The 14,357-nt window shown below is 28.1% G+C and overlaps 1 protein-coding gene across 1 annotated transcript; it reads right to left on the reverse strand.

Moving 5' to 3' along the window:
• Positions 1-10,002: 10,002 nt before the first annotated feature.
• On the reverse strand, positions 10,003-13,705 carry LOC112763184 (protein NETWORKED 2A-like). The gene is made up of 3 exons (XM_029294273.2): positions 11,991-13,705; positions 11,915-11,926; positions 10,003-11,076 (listed from the first exon to the last, which is right to left on the reverse strand). Exons 1-3 carry the CDS (start codon positions 13,689-13,691, stop codon positions 10,003-10,005), a joined length of 2,787 nt encoding a protein of 928 aa, XP_029150106.1. The 5' UTR covers positions 13,692-13,705.
• Between the last annotated feature and the right edge of the window lie 652 nt (positions 13,706-14,357).

Genomic DNA, 14,357 nt, shown 5'->3' on the forward strand with positions numbered 1-14,357 from the left:
GTATGGACGACGTATAATAATATTGTATTTGGCAAGAATATATGAAATTTTAACAGGATTATAAGCATGGATATGGTCCTTGACATATTCGTAGATGAAGTGTGGAGTAAATAAGAAGATAGCTAATAAAAAAAAGGAGAAAAAGACAAATAGATCCATGACCTTTTGCTCCGCGGACATTTTTATTCCTAACCATTTGAAAATACTTTTAAATCCCTGACTTTCACAAAACTAAGACGGATGAGTCCCTCCGTTCAAATGCCTCCGTCAAACCCAACAAAAAAGTCTGACGTGACTTCCATTCTGATGATCTGGCGTGACGAGTTGACACGTGGACTAATGATTGAAAGAATACTTTTGAAAATTGGACAAATTAGTCCCTAAACCTAAAAACTACATCATTTTACGTTTGGCGCTAATCCTTAATTCGAGAAAGTTTTGGTTATGCATCAAACGAAATCATCTTGTGCCCATGTAGGTTTAAAACCAATATTTGATTACAGAAGAACATAAGGAGCAACGATTAATGAAATACTAATTGGAAAGAACCCGAAATCATTTGTGTTTGTAAAATGTAAACTGACATATGATTAATGCACAGATCTCTACTTAAATATTATGATTATTTAACACTAATTTAATCTCGGCTTATGTCAAGTTGCCGAAAATAAGAAGAACAAGGACGCGGCTATTTTACTTGAGCATTTATAACAAAATATATAAGCTTCTGATACACGAAAAATGAATGAATAAACAAAAAATATTGAAAAAATTACTACCATTGATTACACACACAACTATGCTAATAATAATGCAACACACTATTAATTTTCTATATACATCATCACCAGCATGGTGATACAAATATAGGACATGGTATAGCATTCATAAAGTATATGTAACTTGGTCAGACTCTATAATGAACTAAGCTGCAGCAGTCCCATTTTGTGTGGAGTAACAAAAACCTAAGTTACGCTGTGGCTGTAGAGTTTTCCGATGTGTTGGGCTTTCATCGAATTCTGCACGATTCAATGACTTCACTAACTGCTTTATGAGTCTCTGGTGAAATCATGTTCAATGACAGATGAAATCCCTCCTATGTTTGATAAGCTTTATATATGTTTAGAGAATTAGGGCCAAACGCAATCAATTTAAGGATTAGGGCAAAACGTAAAATGACATAGTTTTTAGATTTAGGGATTAATTTGTCCAATTTTTGAAAGTACCCTTTCAGTCATCAGTCCATGTGTCAATCCGTCTAGCCAAATCATTAGAATGAGAGCCACGTCAGATTTTTTCATTGAGTCTGACAGAAGTATTTGGATGAAGAAACTCATCTGTCCAAGTTTTGTGATGGTCAGAAATTTAAAAATATTTTTAGATGGTTAGAGACGAAAATGTCCGCGGGACAAAAGGTCAAGGACCTATTTATCCTTTTATAAATGGTTAAAGTTTTTTCGATGCTAACATTCGTAGTGCATGATAGGTCTTTAATAACTTTTTTGGATGTGATTTTGTTTCTTTATTATTATATGTTATTCTATTTAATTTATGCTAAAAAGGTTTATGATGATCATCTTATCGTGTTAGTGTAAAAGTTACAGACGTTATATTTATTTTATATGTTCTTAAATCTCATGTCTATGATGAATATTTGTGACTGAGTAATTATTAAAAAAAAATTGGTTTAATATCTATTTATATTCAATTTAAATTATAATAATGAGTATATATTTTTTTGAAAATAAATAATGCAATTGTTTCATAAAAATAAAGTTTAAATAATTGTAAAATTAAATTATACCATAGATGATGATAAATATCTTGACATTAGATATATTATAAAAAAATTCTAAGAATATTATGTTGTATTATATAATTTAGTTATATTTTTCTTATCTTCAATCTAAATTATTTGAATTAGTATATTTTTAAAACGTGTTATTCAATTTTCTTAAATTGTTAAATCAAATGAATTACAACGAACTAATTAATTAGGTTGCTTAAATATCTAGATATCTTATAATTTAGTATAACTTAATTTATAAAGATACATAATTGTTGCAGCTTTACTATTTATGTAATAAATTTTAAAAATAATTTTTATAAGTTACAATTTTTTTTTTATCTGTATATTTAATTTTTAAAAATATTTTTTTAATTTTTTTATTTATAAATAGATTATTTTCTACTTTAATATATATGATGAATATTTAATTTTATTATTTTATATTATTGTATAAATATAATTAATATGATCTTATTTCTATTATTTTAAGATCAATAATGTTTTTATGAATATTTTTATTGCATAATTCACTTTTATAAAAAATAATAAAATTTGATTTATAAAAATTTAAATTTGAGCGCTTACTATGGTTAAGCTCAAATTTTAATTTATTTTGTCATATTATATAAATATTAAATTATTTGAGAAAACACTTATTTGATTATGATATGATATTATATAAAACTTTCATATTGACAATTAAACTTCAGTTGCTACACAAATGTTATATTTTAGGTAATTGTATATTTTTTATTATTTTACATATTATTATATATTTTTAAGATTATTTAATTATGTTTATTTTTGAAAAAGTATTGTTATTATTGTAGAATAATTAATGTTCGTTAGTGATAGTCTAAAATTGAGAAAATAAAAAATAAAAAATATTAATATTCTAAATTTTTGAAGTATAAATCTTAAAATAAATATATATGATTGTGATTAATGATACTAATTGAAAGCCTTTATTTTATTTCAATTTTTCAGACCACATATGCCTTACTTAATTCTTATTTCTTACTGATTGCTAGTTTTTTTACACTTAATTGTCATTAATTTATATTAATTAAAATTTATAACTTAAAAAAATAGATACGTGTCTAAAAAATAAATAGAAAATATATTTTTCTTTTAGTAAAATATTTGTGTCACTTTAGCTTTTTTTTCTGTATTATATTTTACATTGTTATTATAATTAAGAGTTTTACAGATACAACAAACTAATTATTACTCTATTAAATATATTATTTGAAGTAAATTATTAAATATAAATTAGTAAAGAATATATAATACTTAGTCAATTATCATAATCACATTTAAAGGTATTTAAATTATTTTTATATAATAAAAATGATATGCTTCAAAAAATATTTGTGTATAGTTTACTAAAAAATATATGAGATATTATTTACCATCATGTTTATTTTTAATAAAAAATATCATTGTATTAAAGTGAGCATTTTAAAGGTGTATAAATGGGATTTTTATTAAAAAAAATTTACAAAATATAATATAACACCCTTATTTTTGGTACGATCATGACGTGTTAAAAGTTAGGTGATCGTACCAAAAGTAAGGCGTTACTAAACCATTTTCCTTTATTATCTATTTAATATTGAGCCTTTACGTCGGTATCGTGTTTCAGTTTTTAAGAAAGAAGAACTTCTTTTAAATAAAGTAGTTTCGGAGGTTTGGAAAAGGTTATAAAGAGTGATGTTGGTTTTAAATAAAAAATGATTTGAGTTCGGTTTATTAAGAAAAGGAATCTTTGCCACAAGAGAGCAGAGAACAAAGATCAAAAGAATGTATTAATTAAAGAGATTGTCTGCCACATGAGAACAGATGTGACATTATTTGGGCCTTAGTTCCAAATGTAAAGTAGGGACGCCCACACATTGAGAACTATTTTACAGATGTACGCTTATTGATTTGGAAAGTCACATTGTATGCGGCTTAGCCGTACGACTTAAAGTCACACTTTATGCGGTCTAGCCGTACGACTTATAAGCACATTGTATGCATTTGGAAAGCCATATCTGGGACTTGTGCCTGGGTAATGTCGGGAGCGAGTAGGCAACCGACACATGAGCTCATGGCCTGCACTAGGGATAGACATGCATCATGTTGTTTGCACATTTGCATTTGGTTGTGTTTGCTTGTATTAATTCTTTGTGATTGTGCTGTTTGACTTGTTTGTATGTTGGTTTGGACCTCTTACTTGTGCTATTAGTTTGCGAATGTATTGAGGTGTTTAAGAATTGATGTTGTGAGTGTTGAGGATTAATTATGTGATTGAGAGATGTATAATGTGATTAGTTTTATATTTAAAATTTGATTTGAGTTTAGAGATTTCAAAAGAGGTAATTAGTTAGTTAAAGTAAAACCAAAAGTATTTTTAAAAAGATTTGATAGAAATATAGTTTTTTTTAGTAAAGTTAATTATTTGTATTTTATTTCACTACTTTTATGGCATTTTTATTCCCTATTGAGAATGTGTGGTTTGTTCTCACCCCAAAGTCTCCCCTCTTTTCAGTGACACGGGTTCGAAGACTCAGTTTGAAGCTGCGAGCGATTATTAGTCTTATTTGAGTTAAGTTTATGCGTTGAGTTGCTTTCATAGAATTCCCTCGCCTTTGTTATTAAGCTCTTATTTTATACAAAAGGATAGGAATTGTATCTGAGATTCATTTGAATCCTTTTGTATAATATTTATTATTATTAATAATTATGTGATTATTATTATTTGAAGATATTTGAAATGTGGTTTTAATTAATAGAAACAAAATTTTCCGGCTTTTCTTAAAAATTGAAACGCGAAATCAAACTAAAGGCTCAATATTAAATAGTAAATAAGGAAAACAGGTTAGTAACGCCTCACTTTTGGTAATATAACACCCTAACTTTTAGCACGTTATGATCGTACCAAAAGTAAGGCGTTACGAACCTGATTTTCTTTATTATATATCTATTTAATATTGAGCCTTTACGTCGATATCGCGTTTCAGTTTATAAGAAAATACCAAGAAATTATTTTTAGTAATTAAAATCACACAATTATTAATAATAATAAATGCTATACAAATGAATTCAATATAAAACTTGAAGACAATACCTATCCCTCTAGACAAAATAAAAGCTAAAGCAACAAGGACGAGGGAACTCTATAAAAACAACAGGTATCACAAGTAAATCTACTAATCGTCCGCAGCTTCATACTAAATCTTCGAACCTGTCACTGAAAGGGTGGAAGATTTTGGGGTGAGAATAAACCACACGTTCTCAGTAGGGAATGAAAATGCCGTAAAAGTAATGAATTTAATGCAAATAGTTAACTTACTTAGTAAAACTATTTCGTTAAACCTTTGGAAATACTTTTATTTCTACTTTAGATAAATAATTACTTTTCTTTAAATTTCTAAACTCAAAACAGATTTTAATCACAAAATTAGTCATACTAACCATCTCTCAGCCACATAATCATTTTTCAACCACAACATCTCATCTCAATACATCCGTGAACTAACAACACAAGTAAGGGATTCAAACCAACATACAAACAAGTCAAACAGCACAATCACAGAGAAGTAATACAAGAAAATACAACCAAATATAAATGTGCAAATAACCTGATGCATGTCTATTCCTAATGCAAGCCATGAGCTCATGTGTCGGTTGCCTACCCGCTCCCGACATTACCAAAGCACGAGTCTCAGATATGGCTTTTCAGATGCATACAGTGTGCTTATAAGTCGTATAGCTAGGCCGCATACAGTGTGACTTTCCAAATCAGTAACCGTACATCTGGAAAACAGTTCTCAGTGTGTGGGTGTCCCACTTTATATTTGGCACTAAAGCCCAAACAATGTCACATCTGCTCTCCTGTGGCAGTCATTTCATTAATTAATATATTCCTTTAATCTTTGTTCTCTACTCTCCTGTGGCAGAGATCCTTTTAGTTAATATATTCTTTAATCTTTATTCTCTACTCTCTTGTGGCAGAGATTCCTTTAATTATCTTTCTTTCCTTTACTTTTCGTTCTTCTTCTTCTTTTCTTTCTTATCAAACCGAACCCAAAACATAACTTAAAGCAAAATTCCTTCTCAAAAAATTGAGTTTAAAACATTATACTTTTCTTAATAAATCGGTTTGAAAATAGAATTCTTTTCGTAATAAATCGAAATCAAGTAATATTCTTAAATTAGATTTGCTTTTAAATAATACTTTAAATAAAGTCTTAGAATTTTTATAAAAATTTGACAGCATTTTTTCTAAAATTTGGGTTTTGCCACCTTTCAAGGGTCCCAACCTAACCACCTTTTAAACCCTTTTCAAAACATTTCCAAGTAACAAATTATTTTCTATATTCACACCATTCAAAATATCAAATAGAATCAAACCATTTTCTTTAAAGCTAAGCCTCTTTGTATTTCAATAAAATTAGCCCGTTTCAAATCTTTTGCTTTTGAAATTAAAGGAAATTCATTTCTTTATTCAGACTTTACAAATCCCTTCGACCATACTCGTTTAACATTTAATACTAACCAAAATCACCTTCTTGCGTATTTTTACCAGTCCTTCATCAGCATCTATTCACCATCACTAATACCAAAATCAGTTAGCATCCATTTCCATAACCATAAATTTCAGCATCAAACATGATCTCAATTCAAACCCAATTCATAAACTCAAATCACATTTCAATTTAATAAGCAACACCAAATTGACCAACACTCACAATTCAGAAATCGTCTGTACTTCTTAGAATTCCAATTGGCCGAACTCAAGGGGAAGAGGAGTTACGTCACCGTCAACTTCTACCGGATGAAAGTAACGCTAACGTGTAGAGAATGAGGATACGAACACTTTTATCAGATTAGATTTTTTATTGGAGTTACAGATCACAAGAAATCGGGCTCGAAAAGTTGGAAAATTAACAAAAATCCTCCCTGCATGGCTTCGGTTGTTTCTTTTTGTGAGAGAGAGAAATTTATGCCTTTGGTTAATGAGAGAAGATGAGTTGTTGATGATAATGATTAATGAAATAAGGGATTTAGGTGTCGTTGCTTATATATATAAAAGAAGCATGCGTCTTTAGTTTTTTACATATATATATATAGTAAATTTCATTCCACTTTCTTTTCTTTTATCCCCTAAAAAAGGCTTCGGCCAATTCCTTTCTTTTTTTTTCTTTTTCTTAAACTTTAATAATAATAATAATAATAATAATAATAATAATAATAATAATAATAATAATAATAATCAATTTAATTTTTATTTTATCAAATTATTTTTTAATAAATAATCCAAATTTAATAGAATAAGTAATAGTCAAATTAAATTTCAATAATTATAATATTCTATTTAATTATTTTTGTTAAAAATAATTTTTTTAAAAATTACATCTTAATATAATATATTAGCTCACAAATAGTTAATTATTTAATTTTCAAAAATCTGGAGTCTTACATATAACAAATACTATTTTATTTTAATTTTATTCTTAACGTTTAGTTTTAATTTTATCTTTAGAGTTTTAATATGTTTCAATTATACCACTAAAATAAATAACATTAATTGTAACTAATCAATAATATTATTTAACTTGACCAAAAAAAATATTAAATTATTTAATAAATAATAAATAAAAAATAAAATAAATAAATTTAATTTGAATTATTCTCTTATTATTTTCTATATATATGAATCAGAATATGCTTTTATATATTTTGATTAATAGTTCTTAAAGGAGTTATTATTTTGTTTACTAATATTTCAAATTTTTTATAATATTTTCATAGAACTTGATTAATAGATTAATTATTCTTCATAATGTTTTCTTGAATTTTTTTAATAAAAACATATCTTAATTTTTATTTTTTATTTTTTATATTCATTGATTATACTAAATTTTTTTTACAGTATGTTTTTATCAACTACATGCATTGCCTTTTCTATTTTTTTCATTTTTTTAATTATTTTGTTACTTTATTTTTAATTGTTTATTTTACTTTTACTCCTTATATGTTTATTGTATTTCACTTTCTCTTAATCTCAATTTTATAGTTAACTTTTAATTATATGAAATTGAATAGTTTTTTTCAAAATATGCTTAAATATATTATCTATTATATACAATCATTAGAATAACAGACAAATAAAAATTGAATACATAATTTAATTTTAATTTAAACTAAAAATTAAATGAATTGTCAAAAAAAAAGCAACTAATTTTGTTTTTAATTTCTTTATAATTTTATTTAAAGGTAAAAATCTCTCTATAACCTTTAACATCGCCGATAAAAAATTACAAATTTTTATAAAATAAAAAATATATAAGATAAATAACATATATGTAATTTTAAAGTTATTAATCATAGATTATAAACAAATTTCTAAAAAAAAAATCTTATAGATCAACATGTAATTTTTTATATTTTTATTTTTTTCTAAAATTTTTCAGATTTATTAATATTTAAGTTGTCTATACGTCACTTCTCAAAGTATTATAATTTTATAAGTTATAATATGTGATATTAGTTATTGTTATATATGAAAAATATGACTTATTTAATATTTATCCATTTATCTTCTATTAATATTGTTATAACAAGGATATATGATGATATAACCTAGACTTTGATTATATAAGAATTTATTGAGTAACTGGAATAGCTCCATGTCACGAACCAAAGAACCTAGCAATATGGATGATCACAAAAAAAAATCGAAATGGACATACGACAACTGAGAGGACCTGTCATTTAAAAATAATATACAATTATATATTACCTCTTCTCTTTAACAAATTAATTATTACGTTCAGCAACTTATCTTTTTTAATTTCAATAACAAAAATAAGATTGATTAGGTACAAAATACTCAACATTTAATGATTTTAATTATTTAAATTTTAATTACTAAAAATTAAATTAAAAATTAATTATAAACTTAATAATCGATAATAGATATTATATTAGTACGTAAATAATAAATCTGATATATTAATTATTTACATTTTTGACAGGGCTAATAGATATTACATCGGATATTAGTATTTACATACTAATAAAATATCTATGATTGATTATTAAATTTATAATTAATTTTTAATTCAATTGTTGGTAATTAAAATTTAAATGATGAAAATGATTAAATGCTGAATATTTTGCATCTAATCAATTTTATTTTTGTTATTGAAAGTAAAAAAGGATAAATTTTTAATCAATTCTAAATTTAAATTTAAATTTGAGTAAAAAAAATATTTCGAATTTTATCTTACTAACCAGAATTAATTTTAAGATAAGAAATTACTTTGTATATCATATTGTAAAATAGTGTGGTCATTTGTTATTCTTTAACGGTAAATATTATCAAACAAAATGGTGTAAGAAATTAGAAAGAAATGTATTTACCAGTTCAGGAAATACTAATTTATTTTTCAATAGAATAAATTATATATTGAATAACAAAAGTTGTTATTGGTTTCTCTTCACACTAATTAATACTCAACGATGGTATTTCGGTACACCATGTTATCAAGAAATATTAATTAATCTAATAATTTTATAATGACATAAGTCTATAAGTTTAAAAATTTAAAAATCATGTCATAAAATGTGAAGTTTTAAGTTTTAACAAAGAACAATGTTGATCATATATTGTTTTGACGTTAAGAATAAATACAATACCAACAAATAAAATTATTCCAGGTAAATTTTAACAAAGACAAAAGTTCATAAGTGTTGCTATTAATAATGAGAAATTAGTCTATTTTAAAGACAAATACATTTTTTCTATGGATTTCTTAATTCGTTAGGTCAAAGACGACTAATCCACCACATATTTATGTTCTATTTATTAAGGGTCTGCTGTTAATCAATGAATTATTACACACACAAAAAAAAATTCGAATTCCAAATACTTACTTAAACAGACAAATAAGATGACTATTCAACTAATTCAAATTAATTAAAACAAATACTAATTATTTTTAATATTTTAAATTATAAAATATTTATAATAATAATTATTATATATATTTTAAGCTTTCAACAAAAAAATTTATATAATTTTATATATTATCTCGTGCAGGAAAACATACAGTAGTATTTAATTAAAAAGAAGTTTAGAAGCTATTCATATCCTAGCTATAGTAACTTTCACCTATTGTCACAATACCATTCTAGAATATTTCAAGTACATTTTAATGAAATCAATGTTGCAGTGTATGTATTGGAGATCCAGCCTCATCTTCCATGTCACTCTTACGCACGGTGGGATTTACACATGCAAATAGCGATTGTTTTTGCTTATGCTTCTTCAACTTCGCTCCAAACAACAAAGACTTCAATGGTACCCGAGGTCGCCCCGAATCATTTTTGGAGCTTCCATGGCTACTACTTTTCTTGTTGGGGGCAATAATATGGTCAAGCTCATCAAGTGTTTTCTCAACATCATTCTTCATCCCACTCACAAGGCTTAGACCTGCTTGAAGCTCACTTGCAACAGTGTTGTTCTGTTGTTTCAAGTTCATAATCTCACCTTGAAACTTAGCAGCCTGATAAGGACTTATCGTTAGCTCTCCCTCGTTCTCTTCTTCTCCATTATTGTTGCTTGCTCTAATTATTTCATCATGCAAGTGGCACAAGGAAGAGTTCCTATCCTGCATCTCAACCTGCAACACCGTGTTGTGTTCGAGCCACAGCGATAACTCTGTTCTTATCTCCCGCAGGTGTTTGAATATCGGCTTAAGTTGTGACTGTAAATGCGTTCTTTTAGAAGAATGTCCTTCCGAGGACGATCTTGTATGACTTTCTTGTATGTGGCACAGGTCGGCTTTTAAGTCCTGGATTGAATTCTGGTACTTTTGAATCTGGTTAATAGAAGTGCCAAATCGGAGCCAGAATTCAAGACTCTTCTCTAGAATGTCATCCATGTCAGAGCGGAATTTCTTCTCTATAGTTGATAGCCCTTCCAGCCTTCCCTGACTCATTTTCAGATGCGACGAATCATCTTCCACCGGTGTGGTTTCTGAAGAAGGACTTTTTATTGGATTCGCATCTGAAGTAATTAATGGCGAATTCTTTTCAAGGACCGTCGGCAAGTTAGCTTCTTGCGCTTCGGCTTCTCGAAGAAGAGCTTCGTTCGGTGTGTATTTGTACTCTGTTGCCATGGTGAATGGACTTACATCAGAATTATCACCAGCTGAATTTGGACTGTTAAGCTTTTGATGTAAATAGATTATCTCTTGGTCCTTGTTGGCTAATGCATTCTTCAATTCCCTTAGCTGTTAGCAGCAATGAAAGCATAAAATTGAAAGAGTTCTATTAATATATGATTAGTGGATGCATTACGTGTCTATCAATCCATGTTTTTCTTTGTTTTTATTGAAAAATTAAGTTTCATTCATAGCTAAATAAATTCAAAGAAAACTAAAAATGCATTATTGGTTTAGTATTAGAAAAAATTGACACAGATCAAAAGTTGCATTTTTTCTCAAAGCAGGCAAGAATGTTTTTTTAATATAATGAAAGATAAATATTTGTTATCCAGAAAGATGAGAGGAAAAAATAAACAGGTTCTTTATTTTTCTTCTAAACATATTCAATTTCTAATCAAAATTAATTACTTACTGGTCTCTAATAATTTACTGTTTGTCCTGCTTTATAAGCTGTTAGAGATCTATAAATATTCAATCATGATTGGTGTAAATAAAAGATAACAATCAAATCAGTCATTTGTATAGAGTATATGTTAAAATACAAAATATAAATTAAAAATGAGTTAAACAACACATGCATTTATACATAAATACATGATGATTAATTTATTAGTTAACTTTTTTGAACATTTAGTATTTTTAATAAACATTTAACTTTCAAAGATTTATGTATCTTTATAAAAATAGTTAAAGACTTCAAAAAGATTTTATGAAATCTCATATATACATATATCAATCATGTTAGATATATACCGAAATCAGCCACTAAAATCTATCGTTAGTGTACAATACACATTTAAATATAAAATATATATTAAAGATTAGTTAAACTACATTTATAGTTATGTAAATATAGTAGCTGATTTTAGTATACAAATAGTATTTCTGATACATATATAGTTACCAATCCCTGAATCTACATCAAATTTATTGATACAACTATTATAAAGATTAAAATAGTTATATTGAGCATTGCTTACCTGAAGTGCTAATTCAAAAATGCTATCCCGGTTTTTCTTCTCCACATCATTAAGCTTAATCTTTACATCCTTATAGTCCCTTAAAACAGAAGTATACTCCTCCAGCAGAATCTTTTCTCTATCATCTAATCCACTTATATACAATTGCCTCCAGTCAGGTTCATCTCCCTTACCATCAACACTCTGCAAATCATGTGATTCAATTTCACCACCGTCACCACCCATATTCTGAATCCTTTCCGGAGTCACATCTCCGCCATCTTCTTCTTTTAATGTCGTGACATTCTCATCGAAAATTTGGGATTCATTTCCTTGTTTACCATCAAGATCATTATTGTTCTCGTTCTTGTACAGTACCATATTTTCTTCCTCCACATCTGGCTTCATGTTATTCAGTTTTTCAGAAAGGTGTTTAATGTCATAACTAGCCTCAACGAAGTGTGCTTTGATTGTATTGTCTTGGCTTCGGACGCTTCGGTTCAAAAGCTTTACTCTCCTCAATTCTTCCTCCACTTCTTTCAGCTTTTGGTTTGTAACTTCCGAACCTTCTATCAAACCATCCTTCTCCTCTTCCAACTTCTTTATATTTGTCTGAAGTTCATCTGTTTCTGATCTCAATCTCTGCACCAAACCTGTTTGAGACGAAACGGTGGTTTCCAATGTAACAACCTTACTGACAAGCTGATTAATCTTATCGGCCATTTCAGTCACAGTGATGACTTCACTTGAATCTTCCTCCAATTTATTTTCGTTAACTTTCGCTTGAATCTCGGCATCATCCATGTCCTTTTCTTCTTCTACTGGACTTACTGGTGTTACAATCTTGGATTCATCTTGGTTCATATATTTAGAGATGAATTTGTCTCTAAGAGACTCAAACATCTCATGAGCTTCCTTAACTCTTTCAAACTCAACTCTAGCTTCTTCGGATGATTGTGCTTGAATCTCCTGCAACTTAGCTAAAGTAACTTGACAAGACTTTAGAGCAGTGGCCGCCATTAAAGTTCGAGCTTCGTTGTCTTCGATGACGGTTCCAACACCATACTCATCTTGCAATCTGCTGACACTTTTTTGCATTGCCGTGATCCGATCCTCGATTTCCCAATACTGTGTATAGGCGCGCTCATACAAACTCCTAACAAACTCTTTCTCAGTCTGAAGTGTCAAAATATCTTTCTGAAGCTTGTCAATTTCACCGAGTGCTTGTTCCTTCGACAAACCGGAACCTGAAACTTTGAAATCTTTTCCGGAAGGGCTTGTAGTCCTCTTTGGCAGTGATCCTTTTCTCGAGAGCAACATGGATGGACTTCTGAAACAACCCTTCTTTGGGATATTTGGAACTTTAGGTATCAATGCTTCATTGTTATTATTATTATTAGTGCTTCTTCCATTGTTAGATTTTGGTGATAATGCATCATTTGATCCTTTCTCTTCTTCTTCTTCATCATCGTCGTCTTCTTCTTCTTCTTCAGTCCTATAATGAACTTGATCTGGGAACACACTTGCAATAGTGCGGTTCGCACTTTGAAGGTCCTTTGAAAGTTTATCATACCGCTCTGCTAAGGCTCTGTATGATCGGAAGCTTTCTTCTACAAAACTCACCAGCTCCGGCCGCTTCTTGTAATACATTTCTGCCCTCGTCGCAAACGAGTCCCCTTCATCTTGCAGGGTTCTGAGGGTATCAAATACCCTCTCCTCCATATCTGTGTTAAATGTTCTTAGGTTTAAATTTGATTATTCTCAGATAAACTAGAGTAACTTTACTTTGTTACAAAGTAAGATCTCCTGCGCTTACCAACACACTTTGGACTTTTAGAAATGATCAAATTGGTCAATTTACAAATCTTGAATCTCCTTAATTGGTTAATTGATTTTATATTAGTGAAGAGATTAACATGAATCCAAATAATAACACTTGTAGCACTTTAACATTTAGCATTGAATTAATAGCAGTTGAATTAGTGATTGAAGATCACAATTCATAAATCCAGCATTTGATCATTTCGAAAGTCGATCAATAACTATTTTGTGAGCATTGAAAGTTTTAGGAACTAAATTTGAGATTACCACTAAAATATTTGATTTGAAAAGAAAAAACGTACCCTTTGATTAAAATTTGAATAATGTTTAAAAGAATTTGAAACAACATCGCACCGGTTACTTTCTCATTAGTTTACGGAATTATAAAGCATAAAAATACTACAGCAAAAACCATTTTTGCAAACACAGCATTTGCTTGGATATTGTATCGTTATGCAGTAAACGACTATCAATGCAACTACAAAAACAACAATAACTCATATTCTAATACCATTAATGCATAATAATACTCATTGCATCATCTTTTATCGGTCATTATCATTGAAT

The sequence above is a fragment of the Arachis hypogaea genome, chromosome 17 (genome assembly GCF_003086295.3).
Source record: "Arachis hypogaea cultivar Tifrunner chromosome 17, arahy.Tifrunner.gnm2.J5K5, whole genome shotgun sequence".
In the NCBI taxonomy this organism is placed as follows: domain Eukaryota; kingdom Viridiplantae; phylum Streptophyta; class Magnoliopsida; order Fabales; family Fabaceae; genus Arachis; species Arachis hypogaea.